Source organism: Condylura cristata, unplaced genomic scaffold (assembly GCF_000260355.1).
Source record: "Condylura cristata isolate star-nosed mole 26May11 unplaced genomic scaffold, ConCri1.0 scaffold00017, whole genome shotgun sequence".
Taxonomy (NCBI): Eukaryota; Metazoa; Chordata; class Mammalia; order Eulipotyphla; family Talpidae; genus Condylura; species Condylura cristata.
Window position 1 is genome coordinate 19,783,706 of NW_004567118.1, and position 20,570 is coordinate 19,804,275.

Below are 20,570 nucleotides of genomic sequence, written 5' to 3' on the forward strand. Positions count from 1 at the left end.
TCCCTGCGGCTCAAGGGAAACCACTCTGCTTATGCAATACACAGCTGCACTTCCGGCTGCTCCACCACACCCCAGATCACCGGCACGATCTCCATCCTTGAGACCCCAAAATAAAGGACACAACTCACCTCTCTTCTCACTCCCACCACTGGGCCTCTGCCACCCTCAGCTAGGCATGTCTGTCACTTTCAGTGGTGACAATGGTCTATAACAGCAAGACAAGCTTTGCCCAACAATTTACACTATAGACAGGTTCTTTCCTGTTGATGGTTCAGGAACTGTGGACCCCACAGTCATATTGGGCAGAGCCAGCAGGGTCAGTCAATGCGAGTGAGAACTTGCCCCTAGGCTTGGAGCTGAGAGCACCCCATCTTGCCTCTGTAAACACAGCCTCTGTATCAAGGGCATTAGCTTCTACAGGACCTGGCTGCAGGGGCCTGGAGTGCATGTTGTCTATCCTGCCCTGGGCTGCATTCAGAGGCTGAGGAGAAACAGGTCCCACATCCTTAACCCACACTCGGACAAGGTTGAAAGTGCTGGAAGGGGGCACAGGCGTGGGAGCCTCTGATCAGTCCACTCACCTCAGGATGGCACCTAAGTCTTCACCACAGAATGTCAGCACCTGTGCTCATGCCACCCCGCAAGGCCTAACTAGAAACAAGCCTGGGCTGCATTTCCAGGGAAGTGGGAGATTCGTGAGACAACCCTGGAACAAATGCCGTCACTGAGTAGTCAACCAAGGCTGGCTCAAGAGTGGGTCCCAGGGCAGAGTTCCATTTTACAGGTGGGAAAACCAACACTGAGTTTGGGCACACTGGGCTATGGGTGGTAAGCCCAGCAGCCTGGAGGCTGCGGCAGAAAGCTCTCCCTCACCCTTCTGACACCACTTGATGATTAACTCGAGCCGACCATACGGGGTCTGGAACACCATGTCCCAGAATGGATCCCTGTCCCCATCACGCTTCCCACCAGAGCCTGAGATGGGAGAGGATCCCCTCCCCGGGCCCAGAGCAACATCTTGCAATCAGCCACCCTGGCACCTCCGGAAACCCCATGGAAAAATGCAAACTCATGATGATTCTTGGGTTAATAAATAGGCTTCTGTTTCCCCAGAAAAGGCTGTGGGGAGGGGAGGAGTTGACAAAAGGGGGCAACTGGAGAGAGAGCTACAGCATCCACAGCCAGCTCCCTGCAGCCCTCATTTTGTTGTGTGCATGTGTGTATATGTGCTTGCAAAGGTGCATATGGATGCAGGTGCTGTGCACACGAGCATGCTGGCACATGTATGTGGGTGCGCATCTAAGCACTATCTGCGTGTCCATGAGAGCATCTGAGCACATTTGCATATGGGTGCTATGCACAGCCTGTGTGTGAATGTGCACAGAGGTGAGGAGAGGGCCAATGGGGCCCCCTCTCGGGCACTGTGTGATCCTGGCTGTATACCTGGCCCCTCCCTGTATAGTCTGTAACAGACTCAAAGAGAGGACGTGGGGCATGGTTGGATTCCCAGGGTCAGCAGAAGCCCAAGGGGACTTAGTTGGCTTATGAGGACCCCAGGAGTCTGACAGGATGCCCAGGGCAGGCCTCCAGGCCCTCCTGGATCTGTATACTCACACTCTGTGTCTATGAGGAACATTTCCACCTTGGGATCCTGAGGCCTGAATGTGGCAGGTAAGGCAGGACAACAAAGACACCCCAGTCCAGGGGGCTGCTGCATGTCTCCATGTGGGCAGGGGTCCCAGCACAAAAGACAAGGGGGTGTGTGTGGCTAAACCCCAAGCCAAAGATGCAGGGCATGAGGACTCAGTGCCCATAACCTGGGATGGCACAGTAAGATTTTCATCTCTTAAAGTTCTAGAAGGCATTGAGGACTATTTTGTTCTCAGTATCTAGGAAGTTTTAGAATAGACAAGTCCCCACTTCCAGGTTCCGACTGTAAGTGTGCCTCCCCAGAGGACAGTAAGGGCTCTGTTCATAGGACAGGGGTCAATGGCTTGGGGCACAAGGGTCGGACACTGGCTCAGGGGACCAGACCAGTGGACAGGGTTAAAGCAGCCTAGAAAGACTGTGCAGTGGCAAGTGCACCCCAGCTTATGCGCCAAGGTCCCTATTCCCATGTGAATGGTCTCCCTCTCGGTCTGTTTCCTCATCAGGAAAGCAGGGACACAGCCCGCCCCCCACCCACCCACTAGGGTGTCCTCAAGGAAATGGAGTCCATATACGAAGGCAAGAGGCCCCAGGCCATCCTCCCCATTAGGGCTGAGGCCCAGAGAGATGTGATAGGGGTGGGGTGGGAACTGACTAGAGAGCCAGGCAGGGGACACTAGGTAGAAAGGAAGTTCTAGACAGATGAGGGAAGAGGGGCCAAGAAGAGAGGACAGCGAGGTGGGGGCAGTAAGATGGGTACATCTGGTGGGCACTGAGGTGGGGGACAGTGAGGCAGAGGGAGGTGAGGGATGAAAGCCTACATGAAGGGACATGGCCCAGGCCCACAATGGGTTTGAGGGGGTGGCCTGCACAGAACCTGGACCCCAGGTGGGACAGAGGCCTCGGGTCAGCCCAGGCTGACCTCATGGAGTCCGGAGTCAGAAACATCTAGAACACAATCCTGACAAGACTCAAACATTTAATGTTGCTGAGCATCCATGTAAGGCAAAGGTGAAGTGCTTCTTAAAGAAATCATAAATAGTAGAAAATAAGCTTTTAGAAAAGAAGTGGCCCTGGGTGGGCAGGACTCTTTGGTAGGTGGTGGGTGGGTGGGAATCCATCAGAGCCCCCCCAGGTCATCTGTGAGGAAGGCCAGCAGGAAGCGGCTGACATGCCGGTCCAGGATGACTGGAGAGAAGCCCAGGATGCGCCGGGTCCCCGGAAGTACCTTGGGGTCTGGAAAACAAGGGGTCTCTCAGGGCCCACTGTGAAAGCCCTTTCTCAGCCTCACGAAGTCCCAGTCACTCACTGAATGACTTGTGCCCCCAGAGGGCCCATCAGCACCAGCCCCACCCTCTCTAGCCCCCTCCACCTTAGAAAAGCTCAAACACGGTAGGCTGAGGGTAGGAGGAGGGCACAGCTCTGCTGGGATATGAGGTGGGCTTGTATTGCGTCTTCTGACCATCCATCAAGGCCATCCAGGGAGGGAAGAAGGGTAGCTTTGGGGCAAAACTTCCTAACCCCCAGCACTCCTCCTGTCAAGTAAAGTCATCAACCTCTGGCCTGTTGGGAGTAGCTGTTGGGTCTGGTCCACTTAGGCCCACTCCCATTTCCCATGCCCTGACACCACCCACAGGTGAGGAAACTGTGACACAGAGTGGCCGCTCAGTGCTTCGGGGCCACAGCAGGCATGGGCAGTGGCCTGTGCAGGCCTGGGGCTGGGGCAGCACCCACCTGGAGGGCAGCAGTAGATAAGCAGCGCCAGTCCTGTAGCCAGGCCCAAGCAGGCCAGGAAGGCCATGGGTCCTGGGGAGAAACCGAACAGGAGGGTCAGTAGGGGCACCGCCAAGGAGCACCTCAGGAATCTGTCCATAGGAAGCCAGGAGTGGAGCCTGACTTGGAGTACAGACACCTGAGGTCGAGCCCTGGGGTGGGGAGGGAGCAGGTGGGGTGCGGGAGGCTGTTACCCCTGTCACTGAGCTCGCAGCTCGCAGTGGCCCAGTCTAGCTCTGTGTTCTCTGAGTCCTCTGGAAACAAAATCACAGGGTGGGTTAGTTATGGTTGGGCCAGAGGGGAAGGCAGTTTCCCTGCCCAAAGACACCCAGGGGGTTGCCAAGCACCCCCTTCCCCTTGCCCCCCAATTCTAGGCTGCGCCAGGCTACACCAAGCTGTGTGGGCTCTGAGGCCAGTGGGCACATTTGGCAGAGTCAGTGCCAGGAAGGGAACCCTGTGACCAGATCTGCAGAAGTCTTCATGGTTTGGGTCTCCTCTATCTACTAGGAGCTTGAGGGTCATGGGTAGGGGTATGATTCCTGCAGGCACAAGATAGCATGTGTAGTTCCAATACCTACCTATCTGATGCCTAAAGTGAGTAGGCCTCAGCAGCCCAGGCAGGGCACACTCCCCAGACCACCCCATCGCCCCACAAGCAGGGCAGCCCTGAGGGTACCAGAACCAGGAGGCATCTATTTCCAAGACTGTCTGTGCTGGAACTAAGGGCTCAGTTCTGTTGGTCCAGGTCCCTGGACTGGCCAGGGATCAGCCAGCCTGTCCCTGGGGGCTTCCAGTCTCTCACCTAAGGACAGCCATTCCTCCTGGGAACCGGGGTGCAGAGGCATCTGGACTGAGCCACCCTCCTCACCCAGATGACCCTCCTGTCCCTAAAGTTCAGGGGACCCTCAAGACCCTCTAAACCTAAACACACAAGCCTAGGACCAGTTGCTTTGCTGAGACTGTCTAGAAAAACACCTATACTGTGGGGGTCCAACCCAGGAGCAGGAGAACACAGGAGCTGGCCACTGTGGGGCCAGCTAGCTTACATGGCACCAGGTGCTCTCTTTGTGTAAAAACTGGCACAAGAGAGGGACAGAACAACAGAGACAGAGGACAGGGAAACAGGGAGAGATGGAGGAAAGACACAGAAAGACAAACAAACATGGAGAAACAGAGCAGACAGACAGACAAGACAGAGAGGAGGGACAGGAGACAGAGACAGTGAAACAGAGGAGACAGGGAGTGAGACAGGGAGACACTGAGGAGACAGACAAGACAGAGATGGGCAGGGAGACAGAGACGGAGGGTCAGGAATAGGTAGACAGGGAGAAACAGAGAAAGGGACAGGGCAACGGAGCCTCGGCATGCCAGAGGTCCCTTGTCTTCTCTGGGTCTGTGGGACTGCAGCCACAAGCTAAGCAGGAGACACTGAGGCTGGAGCTTGGCCTCCCCAGGACTGGCACTCACCCAGGGCGTGCCGGCTAGGCAGACGGTGGTGCAGGGGCTGGGCGTGCATGAACAAGGCGCGGTAGAACTCCTGACAGTGCCGCTCGCCTTTCCGCTGCAGGTGGCTGAGGAGGTCGCAGAGCCTTACTCGTAGGGCTGCTTTGGGGTTCCGGAACTGGGGGGAGAATGGAGGGAGTGCTACAGGTCAAACCAAAGGTGGGGCGGGCAGGGGCACACCTGCCCACAGGAACCCCCAGGGGAGTGATGACTGCCTGTCAAGCACGACTGCGAAGCTCCCCTTGGAGGCCAGCACAGGCACCAAGACGGAGCACAGTGCTCGACCCCAGTGTGCGCGCTCAATGGCTTACGCCAGCGAGGCATTCTACCCTCCTTCCCCAGGCTTAATGGCCTCTGTTATAAAAAGGGAGTAATAGCCCCGCAGGGGACAGTCCTGGTGGGAAATGTGATCCAAGTACTTTTAAAAACTATACTGGTGGCTAAGGAGAAAAGAAATGGCTCTTGTGATGTGTTTGTGGAGAAATGTGGCTCTAAAGGTCAAGTTCACAGGGCGGACAAGGACCAGGAGGCTGTGACCTTGTGCTGCCACCTGCTGGCACCATACTGTGCTACATGGAACCAGAGCTGCCCCACACAAGTGCAGAAATTGCGAAGCCAAGGGCAGGCAGAGTGAAGAAAGGACTGCAGGCGCGTGCGTGGAGGAATTTCCCTTGCTCACCTATTAGTGCCGGAAGCTTTTCAAAATTGTTTACAATGAATATGCATTAGACTTTTACAGTGACATAACAATTTTGAACTCATTTCTGACATACTACCTTGCTTCTTAACTTCCCAAATGTCTGAGCCCGCAGGCCCTTACTGATCTGTTGTCCAGGATCACCCTGATTACTCCCTGGACAAGCCCCAGTCCTCAATCCTCAACTCTGCAAGAGCAGTTACTCACCATTACCCAGGAGAAACACTCACCACTATCCAGCTGGGGTCCGGACCTGCACCACCAACCCAAAGCTCCATGAGGGAGGTAGAGAAGCAGGTGGGGAGAGCAAGGTGCACCCTGTCCTGTGTCCCTGAATTCCAGGCCCCCAGGGCCACCCAAAACTGGGAGATGAGCCAGATTATAGCTAAAAGGTTTGTCCGTGTTGACCCTTCAAATGACGCAGAGTGAAAGAATTGAGGGGAGACCTAGTTAGCACCTCCACTCCACTTCCCTTGCCCTCATCTGACACCCCCTCGACCCTGGCAGAACTGCGAACAGGAGAAGACTAAAGTTCCTTGGTTGGATGTTCCGGGCCCAGGGTCACCTAGGAGGTAAGGGTCCGCCTCTTTCTTTCATGGAGCTTTCACACTTCAAGCCCAGTAAGGGAGCTGGAAAATATCAGCACCTTTTCTGCCTCCTCGTTGCTGAGGATCTGAGGGTAGTAGCGGTTCAACTGCAGGATAATCTTGTCCACCTGCTGCTCACTCAGGCGCCCCTGGCCTGTCAGGAAAGGTGTGTCCTGGACCAGGCGGTCACAGTAGGTCTGATCTGAAAGAGCAGAGAGCATACAGGGCATGAGCCAGCAGGCAGCAGGCCACACAAGCCCACACTACCTCACCTGAGATTTTAAATGTTCCTAAGTAACCCCAGGATGGAGGCTGGTGGCCAGAAGAACCAACTAGTGATTAGAGGGCTTAAGTTTCCCACCCTGGATCTCTGGGGAGGGAAGAGGGGCTGAAGATTGAATCAGCTGTGTATGGCCGGTAATTTTGTTGACTATGTAATGAGAAAGCCACAAAGCCCAAGAGGACACAGCTTGGAGCACTGCTGAGTTCTCAACACGTCCAGGAAGTGGAAGGATGGCATGCCCAGGAGGGCACAGAAGCGCCGCATCCTTCTCACATGTCTTGCCCTGAGCAGCTCTCCCATCTGGATGTTCAGTTGAAATGTCCTTTGTGACAAACTGGCAACATGTGTCCCTGAGTTCCATAAGCTGCTCTAGCAAACTAACTAAACCCAGGCAGCCGGTCACAAATACTGCTGTCAACCTGGATTTGTGATTGGTGTTTGACAGGGTAGACCTGTGGGATTGAGCCCTCGACAATAGGGACTTGACATCAGCTTTAGGTAGATCAAAGTGAGAATTAAGCTAAATTGCAGGACATCTGGCTGATGTCCACCAAAGAATGGGAGAATTACCTGGCAGGGGTAAAGAACATACACTCCGTGAAAAGAAATGTCAGAAGTGTTGAGATGTTTATGTGCTGTGTGTAGGAGTAGAGGAAAAACATTTTTTTCCTTTCAGGGTTAAAAAAAAAAGCCTCAACTGTATGCTGTCTTCAAAAGACCCATCTTATATCCAGAGCTGTAAACAGGCTGACAATAGAATATTAGTGACCTTGCAAAATAGTAACCAAAAAAGAGCTTATGTTGCTACACAACCATGAGAATAAATAACAGTCAGAAACTGTTAGAAAAGGAAAATATTAATGAAAGAGTCAGTGTGTAAGCATCACCAAATATTATGTATCACCAAAATATATAAAGCAAACACTGGTAGACTAACGGGAGGGACAGACAGCTTCATAATAGTTGGATGTTTCAATATACTACTTTCAATAACAGATTGAACCAGACAGATGATTAATAAGGAGAGATATGAATAGCACCATAACCCAATGATACCTAACAAATATAGACACTCCACCCACCACAACAGAATACATATTTTTCTAAAGTATGCATTGACTATTCCCCAGGATAGACCACAAAACAGGTGGTCACCAAACAAGTCTTAAATGATTTTGAAAGACTGACATCATACAAAGGACCTTTTCTGGTGACATAGAATGAAACCAGAAATTAGTAAGAGAAGGACACCATTATGTAGAAATTAAATGACAGATCAAAGAAGAAATCACAAAGGAAATTAGAAAATGCCTTGAGACAAATGAAAATAGAAATACAACAGATTAAGATTTGAAGGACACAGCAGTGTTAAGAAGGAAAATGTATACTGTGACCTCACATAAAGTTAGTGGCCTTCCCCTCCCTGCAACTGGGAGTGTACCTTGCTTCTGACCAAGAGAGTATGACACAGGCAATGCAATATCATTGTCATGGTTGTCACCTTTTAAGTGACCATCTTAACAGAAAACTCATTTAGAGTGTATCTGCTGGCATGGAAAAGTAAGCTGTCGTAATAGAAAGTCCACATGCAAAGAGCAGGGGTGGAGCGTGATACCAGCTGTCTCTAACTAATAAGCAACACAGGCCTGGACCCTCAGTCCTACAGAAGCAAGGAAGTGACTTCTGCCAACAATCCTCAGTGAGCTTAGAAGGAAATTCTTTCCCAGTCAAGCCTTCAAGTGAAGAGTACAGCTATGTGGGACCCGATGTGCTACCTGTTCAACTATCTGTAAACTAGATTGGCTCTAAAAGTAAAATCTATTAAGAAGAAATTTTATTTTGAAATTTCAATGCTGAATTTTAAAGGAAAAACAGGTATCACAGCAAGTAGCTGAATCCTTGTGTCAAGAAAAAGGCACAGGAAGGAACTTTTTGGAGTGAATGAAATGTTCTGTCTTGAATGGGCTGGTAGCTCATTTGTACACTTATGTATACATTTGTCAAGACGTACTAAATTATTCACTAAAAAGGAGTACATCTCTTTGTAGGCAGGCAAGACCTCAATAAAGTTGATATTTTAATGGGTAATCCTTTTGGAAAAAGTGGGACTGACTCAGAGTCTGTCTCCCTCATCTATTTCCAGAGCCACTTCTTCTGGACCTTCTCCCCAGAATATGAATTTTTAACTGCTGAACTCTCTCAGGCCCAGGAAGTCTACCTGGAAGATCAAACAGTATCCTCAACTCATTGAGCAACATATACAGGGACACAGAGTGAAGTGCCACGGCCACAACTGGCAATCACCCTTCTGGCCATGTGGCTCCAGGGCGCACGGCCTCTGTCATTAAAGAGTTCAAGAGCACACCCACACTGGGCATCATGTGGACTCTGCACACAATCTTCACCATTCCATCAGTTCTGCAACTCCAGCATGACCACCCACCCCCATTTTCAGATGGGGAAACTGAAGCATAGAGTAGATGGTACCTGCCTAAGACTCAGACAGGGACAGACAGATGGAGGTCAGGACCAAAAACTAATTGACATCCAGACTTTCTACCTCCTAACTAACATAGTAATTAACCGTGATATTAGCTGTGTCCTGTATGGTCCTGGCCAGGTCCATGACGGTAGGGCCAAGGATGAATAATTCAGCTCAGTCTCCCTAGCCATGTTGAGCACAGTAGGTGCTCAACTTAAGAGTTCTGGAATGAATGGATATACATCTAAAGCTCTGCTGTTGTTTTGACAGTGGCTGCAGGCTTCCACCCTCAGGCTGCTAGCCAACAGGGCCTCCCTGCCCGATAGCTGTGAGTCACTGGTACAACGGTACAGCTGGCACAGCCGGGAGCTGAGGCTATTGTGCCCTGTGCTTCCGGTGCTCAAGATGCACGCAAGCCACACCCAGGCAGCCCTGGGAAGGCTCGAAAAGGCACAAAAAGGAAACAGTCTTGGGCCCAAGTCCTGATAAACAGTTCCAGATGGTTTTTACAGAACAAAGAAGAATGCTCTGGCACAAAAGTTATCAGGCCTTTGCCAATTCTATGTGCCAAGGCCCACCTCTTCCACCCTCTTGCCCAGCTGGCAAGGGAATATGAACCCCCAATCCATCATCCCTGCTGTAACCTCATTCTTCCAGGCCAGACTAAAGCCTTGACCTGGGCCCCAGGGGCCACCTCACTGGGCACTCTAAGTCCTTACAGCTTGGCAGCCCCCCAACTGTATACACCCCAAGTGCAGGAACACCTGTCCCTGTGGTTCCTACTTGACTAACTCACCATCACTCACTATACACCCCCATCTCCCTCAAACTCCCCTCCTGTTTCAGAAGTCCCAGAATCTCCTCCTGTCCAGTGAGCAGCGCTGGTATGGAGAAAGAGAAACAGGGGCATGGGTAGGGCAGAGGACTACTTTACCACTGACAGCTGCATTAATACTTGGCTAGCTCTACCACTAACTGCCCCAGCCTTCTGGGTTTGATGCCTCCCAATGAGTCTCTGTTTTGTCCACCCACACACACATGTTCCACAGGACATCACACAACAAATCTCCACAAGGCCAGGCACACAGTAGGTTTTGGAAAAAGCAGTTACAAATGCTAAGGGTCAAAAGGGATGACAAGGGAGTGATTTGTAGCTTGGGCTGCTCCTTGTCTGGGCTGGAACACTGGTGTCCCAGAAGTCACCAGATTCCAGCCCAGGAAACCAGATGTGTGCACGCCCCAGGCAGGCACTCTCATGAGAATGGAGAGAGATGATAGGGACTTCTTAGGCCTCCCTGACCCCCTTAGCCACCTCTAGGTGACTTCTCTCCAACAAGGCAGAGGAGTGGGGCCTGGAGAGTGGACTCATCCGTTCCCTGAGGATGTTTCCTTGGGGGCTAATGACCTCACAGGGCTTCTCAGTGCAACTGGAGAAGGTTCACAAAGCAAAGTGGCCCCACTCAGATGGGAGGACAAGGAGAAAGGAGTTCCAAATCCAAAGAAGCCTTGGGGAGATGGTTGGATTGGAAACCCCATCCTGCAAAGGGCAGGTGCAACCCCTGGGGTCACCCAGCAGGAAGCACAAATTCCTGGAGAATTCAATCTTTGGCCTGCTACCCCTGGGCCTGTCCCTTGGCAAGAGAGCAGCCCAGACAGAGGTGCATAGCACCCACCAACAAGACACACTACCCGGGAACACACTGTCTGGGGGCCTTGTCCTCAGCTGTAAAGAACGAACGGTGTGTTTGTCTCTGAACAGTGGAACCACACACTCTTACCTCTCGCTCTGACAGACTGCATCCCCACCCTAGAACGCAAAGCAGCCCTCAGAACATCCTAGGGTCTGGCCACAGCTCCTCACAAGTTTCCAGGGTCAGGCACTCGGCTCCGCCCCCAGAACATTTCGGAGCCAACCCTGAACCCCCAACCCCCGCCCACCTTCTTGGGCCTTAGCCCCGCCCCCGCCCCTTGCAAGTGCCCCACCCACCCCCAACTCTGCGAGCCCCGGGCTCTGACCCCAGAACTATTCAGTGTCCGGCTCCCCAGACCTCTCCGAGGTTTGATCTGCCACGAACCAAGGTTATTTAGCCACCGCAGGGAGAAGCAATCTCAGAAGCGGCACAGGGACCGCCGGGCCAGGGGACCGCCGAGGCTGCATGCCCGTCCTGGGACGACAGGCACGACCCGACTCGGCCCGTGCTCACCTGTCATGGCGGCGACCCGGCGCGCCCGGCCGGCCCCGGCAGCTTCACCCCGAAGAGCCTCCGCCCGTCAGCCGCTCTCGGGTGCGGGACACCGCCGCCAGCACGCCGCCCGGCCCGCCCCTTCCCGTAGGCCACGCCTTGCTTAGCCCCGCCCTGAAGAGCCCCGCCCCTTCGCTTAGACCACGCCCCCGGAGTGGCGTCACCGCTAAACCCTCCCTTCCTCGCGGGTGCCCCGGAGGTCCCAGAACCCTGAGCCCGCCCCTTCGCCTAGACCACGCCCCCGGAGTTGGCGTCACCGCTAAACCCGCCCTTCCTCGCGGGTGCCCGGGAGGTCCCAGAACCCTGAGCCCCGCCCCCTCACCTAGACCACGCCCCCGGAGTTGGCGTGACCGCTAAACCCGCCCTTCCTCGCGGGTGTCCCGGAGGTCCCAGAACCCTGAGCCCCGCCCCTCTCGGTCGCTGTCACGCCCCTTCGCGTTAGGCCTTGCCGGGATCGCGTAGCTGAGACAGCGCTAACTTCAGCTCCCTCCAGCGGCGGCTTGGTGGCGGCCACTGCTCCGAGCCCCGCCCAAAGGTCGGGGTTTGTGTTACCAGACTCCGTCCCCACTCCAGCGCCGCTCCCAGCCCCGACGCAACCTCCGCGGTAGCCGTCGCGTGCCTCCCGGGCCCCGCCCCATCCTGGCCCGGCCCCTCCCCGCGCTGGCCCCGAGGGAGGCGCTCCAGGCCTGGAGGAAACGGCGGAGGCTCTGGAAATAAAATGACTTATCCAGGGTCGCGCAGGCGGTTAGGCACTGGGAGTACAGAACCTGGTCTGGGGCACAAAGACTGGGGCGCAATCAGTATCGAAGAGAGGGGTCAGCCAGAGGGCGGCGCTGGGTCAGTGATGCGTCGCCTGAACGTGGGGAGAAGAGGAACTCACTGGTGATTTGGGTGGGGCAGTCCCTTCTGGAGACCCCATCTGCAGTAGGAGACCCCTCTCGGCAGTATGCCCCTAGACAGGGGGGTGGCTTAACTGCCTGAACGCCAGTTTCCTTCTTAATCTGTAAAAGGGTGATCTCGGGCAATTCTCTGTTTCCCCAAAGCAGCTCACTGTCCTCTCACAAGCCTGGCCCTGCCAGTACTGGCGTCCCTCAGGAGCTCCACCCCCCCCCCCCCCCCCCCCCACTGCTGCGAAGCACAAAATGGAGCTTGTGGCAGGAAGCGCACCGTTCACAACTTGTGCTTCCCGGTAGTGTTTTGGTTTTGCCCCAATGGCCTGCATCGGCCAATAGCGCGCTCTCATTTTGAGACGCTGCAACCTGACCTAGTGTTCATTTCTCGGACAGTATAGCAATGCTCCAATTCCCACGGTATATGCTTCTCCTTCCCTTTCACATCTGTCCTCACTTGACCTCTCAAAGGTGGGTGCACTGGGGCATCCTGAGAATCGGAGCACTTGTCAACTGAAAACCCCAAAACTCTTGGACCTGGTAGTGGTGGTCACTACATAGGATCCACTTCCTCCCCAAATTTGGAGGTGCACCTAGCCAGGCTTCCCGGTGACATACAACTAGACCCTAAGGGTCCACACAGAAAGGACTTCCTCCAGGGAAGGGCAGCTATGTGGCCCAACCTAAGTGTTCTCTCCCAGGCTCTCTCTTGTATGTGCACTGGTATAAGTCCAGTGCGGGCTAGGAGTCAGGGTCAGGCTGGCTAGGAGTCAAGGTACTCCCTTCTGGGAATCTCTAGGAAAGGGCCCCAGTGAAGACAGGCCTGAACCCCATTATTCTCACTGTTTTATCGCTTTCAAGTATTTACCTCTCGGTTTGTTTGACCTTCTAGGAGTAATGTCAGAACCAGATCTCAGGGTGAGATCTATATAGACAGGTGACATAGCGAGGCCCCAGGTGTCACCCCAGCCCATTTTAGGAGACCAGCATTTCACCTTCATGTGCACTTGGTCACAGGACAATGGGGAAACTGAGGCTCAGAGTGACAAGAGTTCCTCCCTTAAGGTCTAGCAGGACAGTGCTCCCAGGTGCCAAATTCACTCCAAGGATACTACTCATGTGGCCATTTGGCCATGTGGCCCACGCAGCACTCCAACAGATCTGAAGGCTGTGGCCCTGGACAGAGGCTGGCAAGCCTAGATCCTCATCCAGGAGCTCCACCCCTAGAGTCAAATGGCAGACCCTGGGCATCCCCCTTCCTAAGATCTGGGGGGCAGGAGCTATGTAAGCTTCCTCCCTCTTTGCCACTTCCAGGCTCTGGCTGCACCAATGCTGAATGGAAAGTAAGTACTTGGTCCTGGAGGGTAGAAGGGGTTCTTGGGGCCCTCACCAATCTGTGAGCAAAGTGCATCTCATACATAGAAGGGTCCAGATGCATGTGAACTGAGGTTGCTCACCAGAGCCCCTGGATGTCTCAGATGCACTGGCCCAAACCCCTCCCATGCCTTCATATCCACCTGGGACTTTTGTTCCATTCTAATCCTGTAACCATGGCATGTAGTATCTGATCAGGAATATTTAAATCAAGCAAGGAGAGTTCATTCCAAGTTATGTATGCATTTGCTGATCCTCCTGATTTTCTCCAGCGCTCCCTTCCTATTCAGGCCTCTTATCAGTTTCCCCTTCAAGTTCTCAGTGAAGTCAAAAGATAATCTAGAAACCAGGAAAAGGTTGGCAGCTCAACTCACAGAGCACTCATCTCCAAATTTAATAAGGAACTCTCAGAAATCAGATATAGGTAAACATTCATGTATTCCAAGAGGAAACTTGCCTTAGAAAGAGACTCAATTCTATTCATAGTTAGAATTTCATGTTTCATAGAATCAACTCACACAAATCTAAAACCTAGATCAACCCTCCAGGTCCTAGACCTGGAAGATGGGGCCACCTCAAGCCACTTAGGTGAATGTGCAGAAGGCACTAGAGAAATGAGCCCAAGGTCATGTTCAATGGAGCAAACAAGTGTGTATGAATGACTACCAAAAAGAGCCACACCCATGGGACACACACACACAGGGCTCACCTGGGATTAAGACAGGTGGAGGGCTGGGCTGGATGTATGCAGGTATGCCTTCTCCACAAGTGAAGTCCAGCTGCCACTCCTGCTGGGAAGAATGTGACGTGACTGGAGGCTTGAAAGGCGGTGCTTGCACCCACAATTCTCACCAAGGCCTCTGCAGATAGCAGCAACAGCACCCTGATGTGCTAGCCAGACTTTCACCAGCTGACTATAGCACCTCAGGCAGGACCATGGGAGCCACCACTGGTTAAGCCTGCAGCCCAGACAGTAATGAGGGACTGGAGTTTTGAGCCAGTGTGCCTGGGGTTGGTCTAGAGAGATCGAAATCCAAGACAGTGACTTTTACCTTTTTTTTTTTTTTTTTTTTCAGTATTAGAAAGAACTTTTTATTTTACAATCTTGTTCAATAGCTTTACAACGATTGGAGGCACGGGAGCTCACCAAGTCCCATCTCACAAGCAGCACCCCATGAGGAAGATGCATCTGAAGTTGCTGATTTTATTTTCCTACTCTGCTATGCAAAACTAGATTTGCTTAAAGTGCCCCTGTGTCTTTATCAGAACTAGGTCAAAAGGAGACACAACTGGGTCTGAGATCCTCTTGAGGTTTCAAGGAGCCTAACTATAAAAACTGTTACAGCGGGGCTCCCTCAGGTAGGACACCTCCCTTGAGCCTCCAGCTGGATGTCCTGAGGGATCCTTAAGCCAGAAGCTGACTTCATGACCAATCTTGAGGTGGACACCTCAAGTTGCCAATGCCCCTACCCCCAAAGAGTGAGTCCTTGGCTGCAGTCATCCCGGGGTGTAGGCCATAGGCTGCCTCTGGATTCCTGAGGTGAGTCTGGAGGCAGGCACAGTCTGCCCCGGATTCGTTGTATGCACCCTCTCCTGGGTGTGGGGGAAGCCCGTAGGGCCAACGGGGTTCAGAGCACCAGTTCTCGAGGTCCATGGGTCCTTGTTCACACTGTGGGCCATGCCAGCTGCCTCTCTAGCACCCTCACCTAAGTCTCTGTGGAGAGAGAAGAACAAGAGCTGTAGGAAGACTATGATCTGTGAAACCCCAACTCGATCCATCTGGGAAACTGGAGTTAGACCTGTGGCAGACTGTGCCCCTAGGTTGAGGAGCCCAGTTTCGTCCTGCTGAACCTGCCCTACACCCAAGGAGGCTCCTTCACTGGCACTACTCCCTGGACTACAGGCCTCTCACCAGGACAAGGGGAGTGGTATGAGCACACCTGGCTTCTAAACCAGGGGAGGGGCTTCTTGGGCTTGTGTGAAGGAGATTCATTCAGTGTATGTAAGCCCTGGCTTACAGGACTAGATGCCCCAGAGAGGAAAAAGCCCATAGGGCTCATGAGCATCAGGGTGAAGCCATCCTCATTGCTATGAGGCCTATCTTCTGGGGGCCTAGGGTCAGATCACCACCTTACAGATCCTCAGTTCCCAGAAGCATCCCCTGAGCCACTCCATTCTCCAGGTTGATCAAATGTGGCCACCCCCCACCTGACCCTGCCTCCACCCACTAGGCCTGTCCATCTGGCCTACCCACACTGGTCCAGCTCTTAAAAGGCTGCTTGTCTCTGCAAGGCTGTTCTCTCCCAGTAAGATGTTGGCTCTTTATTTCCCAAAATGCAGGTTGCAGGTTCACTGCCTGTTCACTTCAGACACCACCTTCTTTAGGAAGCTTGCTAGGATCACTACTCCCACTTATACTTAGTTTTTAAAAAGCTCTAGGGATTAATAGGAATTAAGAAGTTATATGTTGGTTGAATGCTTGAGTGAATCAGTTAGTAGAGAGGACAGATAGCTTGCAGACAAGTTCGTACACTTAACACATTGTCATGCTTTACTAGCTGTGTGTGATTCTCTATATGTTTCTTAAAATGGGACAGAATTACCATGGACCCTACTAAGGTAATTCACCACTAGTCACCCAGCCTTGCCTAAGGATGGCCCTTTCAGAGGCCCTTGAGCTGTGTACTAGCAGAGACCCTGAGGACTCAGAGCTTTCCCTGGGTCCCCATTAAGCTGTGCTGAGAGGGATTTGTGCGTAGCTACAGGAGGGTTCTGCCCAAGTGTTTCCTTTACCTTCCTTCCCACCTCTTGAGCTAAACTGATAGAACCACTACTCAGAGTGGCCCTCAAGCTAGCCTCCACCAGCCCGTCAAGGAGTCCTCAGGGCACCCCCACTTGGGCTCTCCTGCTTCCTCAATGAGTGGACTCAATTCCTCATGCAGCTCTGTGCCAGCTGTGGGAAAAAGAAAACACCCCCAGCCTTAGCCAGGTGTCCATATGGCAAGCACAGGGTCCCCCTACACCCGGGAGCTTTGCAGCCTCATTTTCACCAGCCAGACTGATCACATTCTAGTACTATAATTCTGCCATTCCTTCTGTAAAGAATGAGGCTGAATTCTGGTTTTCTTCCTTTTCCATTTTGTTTTGCCATTTTAGTATCACTATGATGCACTCGATGGCCCAGGATATTATGGAAATTCTTAAAGAACAAGGCATAACCCGGGTGGCATGCTGGCACTGAAGCACCCATAGACAAAGGATCACAGCTGGTAATATGACTCGAAATGATAGGGGAACTCAGTAGGCCTGAGGGCCGAGGCAAGCCAGGAGACCATTACACTTTTCTCCTTGTTTCTGTATGTTTATGAGATTCTCCAAATAAAGTTTGAGAAAAGAATACCCATGAACTCACAGTGATACTAAAATGACAAACAAAATGGAAAAGGAAGAAAGCCAGAACTCATCCTCATTCTTCACAGAAGGAATGGCAGAATTGCAATCCCAGAACATGACCACCCTGGGTGGAGGTCAAGACTCCTCCCTCCTCCCTTTCTTCATTACTTAACAGTGGAACAGCCCTGTCCAGAGAACCCAGCCTGTGTGCCTACTGGGACACAGGTAGTGGTGCATGGTCTGGCCAGCACCAGCCACAATCCACACTAGTGACAGTGGCGCTAGAGACACGAAGCTGGTCCCCAATGAAGGAGACCCCACAACTGGGAACAAGCAGAACCCTGGATTAAAGGGCATGTGCTCAAAGCTACGAACAGCTCAAGAGATGGTTCTAGCTGAGTTCACCTTCAGCCAGGATTACATCCCCAGTTCACAAATTGGCATGACAGAAAATGTCCTGATATTGGTTTAAAAAAAATGTGTGTGTGTGTGTGTGTGTTCAGACACAGAGAGACAGAGATAGGAAAATGAGAGAGACACAGAGAAATGGGAGCGACAAGGGAAGAGAGATAAGGCAGGTGCTTAGTACAGATTGAGTCAAGTGTACATTGCATGGAGCCCTGTGTCCAGAAGTTTCAACTTCTCTGCTGGTTTGATTATCAAACTACAGACATAGGTGGGGGCTTCTGGGTGCTGGGTCAGGGTGCCTGAAAGGACTGAATGACTGCTGCCTCAGGGATGAGCACTGGGCCCTGAGGACCTGGGTACAGCAGGCAGAGTCTAGGTTTGCAAGTCTAGTTTCCTGCTAAACAGGCCCACACCCTGATCTCTTCAGCCCTCCCCTAGCCCCAGCCCCATGCCTACATGGTGAAGCTTTGGTTGTCATGAGCATGGCTGAGCCAGCTCCTGGGCTGTGAGCTGTTGTTGCTGTTCAAATACTTTAGACCCAGGTAAGCGGCCTGCACTGTCTCCAGGTCCTCACCACGTAGCTGGAGCCACAGCTGGGCCTCCCTGTAGACAGATGGAGAGGTTGTCAGGCGTGTCCAGTATGCTTCCAACCCTGGTCTGTGGCCAAGACCACGGTGAGCGTGTGGGCATCTCAGCCACACAGTCACTGCGGCCTCTTCGCTCGACCACTCCCCAGGCCCCACTCCCAGGAGCCTCTGCAGTAGCACCAAGCACTCACCTGTCGGTGCGCCTCTGCTCACTCCTCTTCACACACTTTATCAGGCAGCAGGTAAAGAAGGCCATGGACATGAGCAGGATGATGGCAGAGCTGATGATGGAGGCGATCACAGCCACTTTAAAGCCAAAGGTCTCGGATGGTGGCACAGCTGCAAGGAACACAAGACCAGTCCTGGCGTGGCATCCCCCAGACTGCCAGGCCCAGTGGTGCTCAGAGCGCCCTGCTCTGTGGGGAGGCAGTGAGGTGTAGCTGAGGTGAAGGTCCTTGCAGGGATGGGGCTGTTAGGCAGGACTAACAGCCCTCACAAGGGGCTGAGCAGGGGTTTTGAGGGTGTAGGAGTTCATGGCAAACCAGGAAAAATTTTTATTGAAAGTTCAGTGATGACTCCCTGGCTTCCACCCACTGCGGCCAGAGCCCAAGACCAGATGGAAGTTGGCAGTTACAATCTATTTTCACAATGGCAAAACCCTCAGGGGCCCACCTGTCTCCTCAGTCATTCTCAAGAAGACTCAAAAGCAGGGAAAATATCCGTGTTTGGGGCTTTTACCCCATAGCTATGCAGCCTGCCATGATTATCAGGTTTCAAAGAACAAAAAGATCATACATGTTAACTTGAGCACTGCCATACACATTCCCCGGTAGTGGACACTGGTGTCCCCAGCCCCCAGGACTCCCGCCCCAATGGAAACTGGTCAGCCAGAATGAAGACTATATATTCCGTGGGGCAACTTCTAGAAGTCTCCTGCGGATACTGGGACATGTCTTTGCCCTGCCCCTCACCCAATAACTGCCATCATGTGGACCCCAAAGTTGAGGTCATGCCCAACAGATCCAAAATACAGATGGGATCTGAGTCCCTGGCGATAGGGACACCACGCCAACCCAGGGCTGCCCACCCTGCAGCCGGGGCTAAAGAGAGCTCACAGCCCCTGACATTTTGGTTAATCTCTATTATTTGGGGTTTTGGTCTGTTGGCATCTAATTATTCTTCTCAGAGCTTCAGTAGCACTGAGCACTGCAGGCTCCAAGAGGTCCTGCAGCATTCTCCAAATTATTTAACTGTGAAACTCTTTTCAGTGCACTTTAATATAACATATATGGCCTCACTTTGGAAAATGCTGTGCTGGGTACTACTCTTCAATATTCTGTACACAAATATGAGAAAACTAGACAACCATCTCCCCTACACTGGGAGACCCCACTGGGCATATTCATCCTGGTCTTCTGTGTCCCTCAATCCTAGAATCATGGCACATGGATCAAGATCTGTGGCAGGAATGCATGGAATGAAAGAATGAATGACACTTCCCACTTAGGAGACAGCTCTGACTCGAACAGTACCAGCAACCTTTTGGAGGTGACAGGCTAAGTCCTTGACAGAGCTAGGACTTGGAATGGTTGCTGGGACTGTCCACACTGTGGTCATAGCTCCCAAGGGGCCCCCAGTCACTCTCCACCCACAAGCACCAGCACCAGTACCCTATATGCAGGCCCAGCTGTGACTCACACCCACCACCTTCTCCATGACACCCACACCATCCACAGCAGGGATCAGGTCCCCTCCCAGAGGCGACTGAAGGGGAGTGGGCCTCACACTTGCACACAGGGGTCACTGAAGACCACTCGGTGATGTTCCCCTTCCAAGCACAGGTGAGAAGGCCGGACCCCAACATCTGGTGCCCTGAGGGGCAGTGGAGCATGATGACAGTCCCCACAGAAGTCCCATCTCCACGAAGGACTTGGATGGTACCCCGCGGGGGCAGCTGCACTTGCGCACATGTGCCTAGGAAGGGAGAGCAAAGAGGTGACATGAGAACTCTTCTCCTGGAGTGGGAACAGGCGTACTGCCCCAACAGCCACACAACACTCCAGAGGCCCCAAGGCCATCCAGCCCATGGGAATGGCATCCATGCAGCCAGGGGCTGGGCACAAAGGCAGAGCTGACCCCTACTTTGAAGGAAGTGTAATTCTTCATTCCAAGTTCATGGTGTTGAAATTGAAAATGCATCAGAAGACAATAAAAGCAAACACAGAAATCATTTGGTCTAAGCATAGCTCCAAAGGCTAAATCAGGGGGAAAAGAGGAGCGAGATCTAAAGAATTGATGGCATGAAAGCAAAAAATGTGATCCTGTAGTGGCCTCAGGAGGGTCAATTTAGGTAGCTGCAAAGCAGGCCAGGCTACCCATTTACAGTCCATTATACTTGAAAAATTGAAAAAACAAACTTAGATAAAAAGAATTATGGAAAGATATTTGGAGAACACAGGGCAATAGTTCTTTAATTTGTAGAGATTTTATACATAAATAAAAACGGCAAGATAAGACAATTGGACCAATATGTGAACAAGCAATTCACAAAGGGATTCACAAACATGGAAAGCCTTAACCCTCATAGGAATGGAACAAATGTTCCTCCAAATGAGGGCTGATGTTCTTTCTACTCCTCAACTTGGAACAATAAAAGGAAAAAGACCATGCAGGAAGTCACCAAGGACCGGGAGTGGCTTCTCT

General features: G+C 52.4%; 2 protein-coding genes across 4 annotated transcripts; both read right to left on the reverse strand.

The window, feature by feature from the left end:
- Positions 1–2,609: 2,609 nt before the first annotated feature.
- Positions 2,610–11,302, reverse strand: LOC101625021 (chromosome unknown open reading frame, human C9orf89). Of its 3 annotated transcripts, none has more exons than XM_012726692.1 (6): positions 11,177–11,302; positions 6,267–6,409; positions 4,888–5,041; positions 3,615–3,674; positions 3,382–3,453; positions 2,610–2,883 (listed from the first exon to the last, which is right to left on the reverse strand). In XM_012726692.1, exons 1-6 carry the CDS (start codon positions 11,181–11,183, stop codon positions 2,768–2,770), a joined length of 552 nt encoding a protein of 183 aa, XP_012582146.1. In that variant the 5' UTR covers positions 11,184–11,302; the 3' UTR covers positions 2,610–2,767. The 3 variants fall into 3 exon arrangements, with proteins under 3 accessions (XP_012582146.1, XP_004685100.2, XP_012582147.1); XM_004685043.2 differs by lacking the exon at positions 11,177–11,302 and adding an exon at positions 10,751–10,787; XM_012726693.1 differs by lacking the exons at positions 3,615–3,674; positions 11,177–11,302 and adding an exon at positions 10,751–10,787.
- A 3,320-nt stretch (positions 11,303–14,622) lies between these two features.
- Positions 14,623–19,969, reverse strand: SUSD3 (sushi domain containing 3). Its single transcript, XM_012726072.1, has 5 exons — positions 19,924–19,969; positions 19,653–19,841; positions 18,059–18,206; positions 17,737–17,883; positions 14,623–15,193 (listed from the first exon to the last, which is right to left on the reverse strand). The coding sequence occupies exons 1-5, from the start codon at positions 19,967–19,969 to the stop codon at positions 14,977–14,979; spliced, it is 747 nt and encodes a 248-aa protein (XP_012581526.1). The 3' UTR covers positions 14,623–14,976.
- Positions 19,970–20,570: the final 601 nt, after the last annotated feature.

Bases quoted from the DNA above. Each gene is read 5' to 3' on its own strand.
- LOC101625021 (XM_004685043.2), bottom strand. From the start codon at position 10,772: ATGCAGTCTGTCAGAGCGAGAG. The intron at 6,410-10,750 runs GTAAGAGTGTGT...CTGCTCTTTCAG, and splicing joins GCAGTCTGTCAGAGCGAGAG to ATCAGACCTACTGTGACCGC. The intron at 5,042-6,266 runs GTGCTGATATTT...TTCTCCCCCCAG, and splicing joins GCAACGAGGAGGCAGAAAAG to TTCCGGAACCCCAAAGCAGC.
- SUSD3 (XM_012726072.1), bottom strand. From the start codon at position 19,969: ATGGATGCCATTCCCATGGGCTGGATGGCCTTGGGGCCTCTGGAGT. The intron at 17,884-18,058 runs GTGAGTGCTTGG...ATCTGTCTACAG, and splicing joins GAGCAGAGGCGCACCGACAG to GGAGGCCCAGCTGTGGCTCC. The intron at 15,194-17,736 runs GTAGGCATGGGG...CTCTCTCCACAG, and splicing joins GACAACCAAAGCTTCACCAT to AGACTTAGGTGAGGGTGCTA.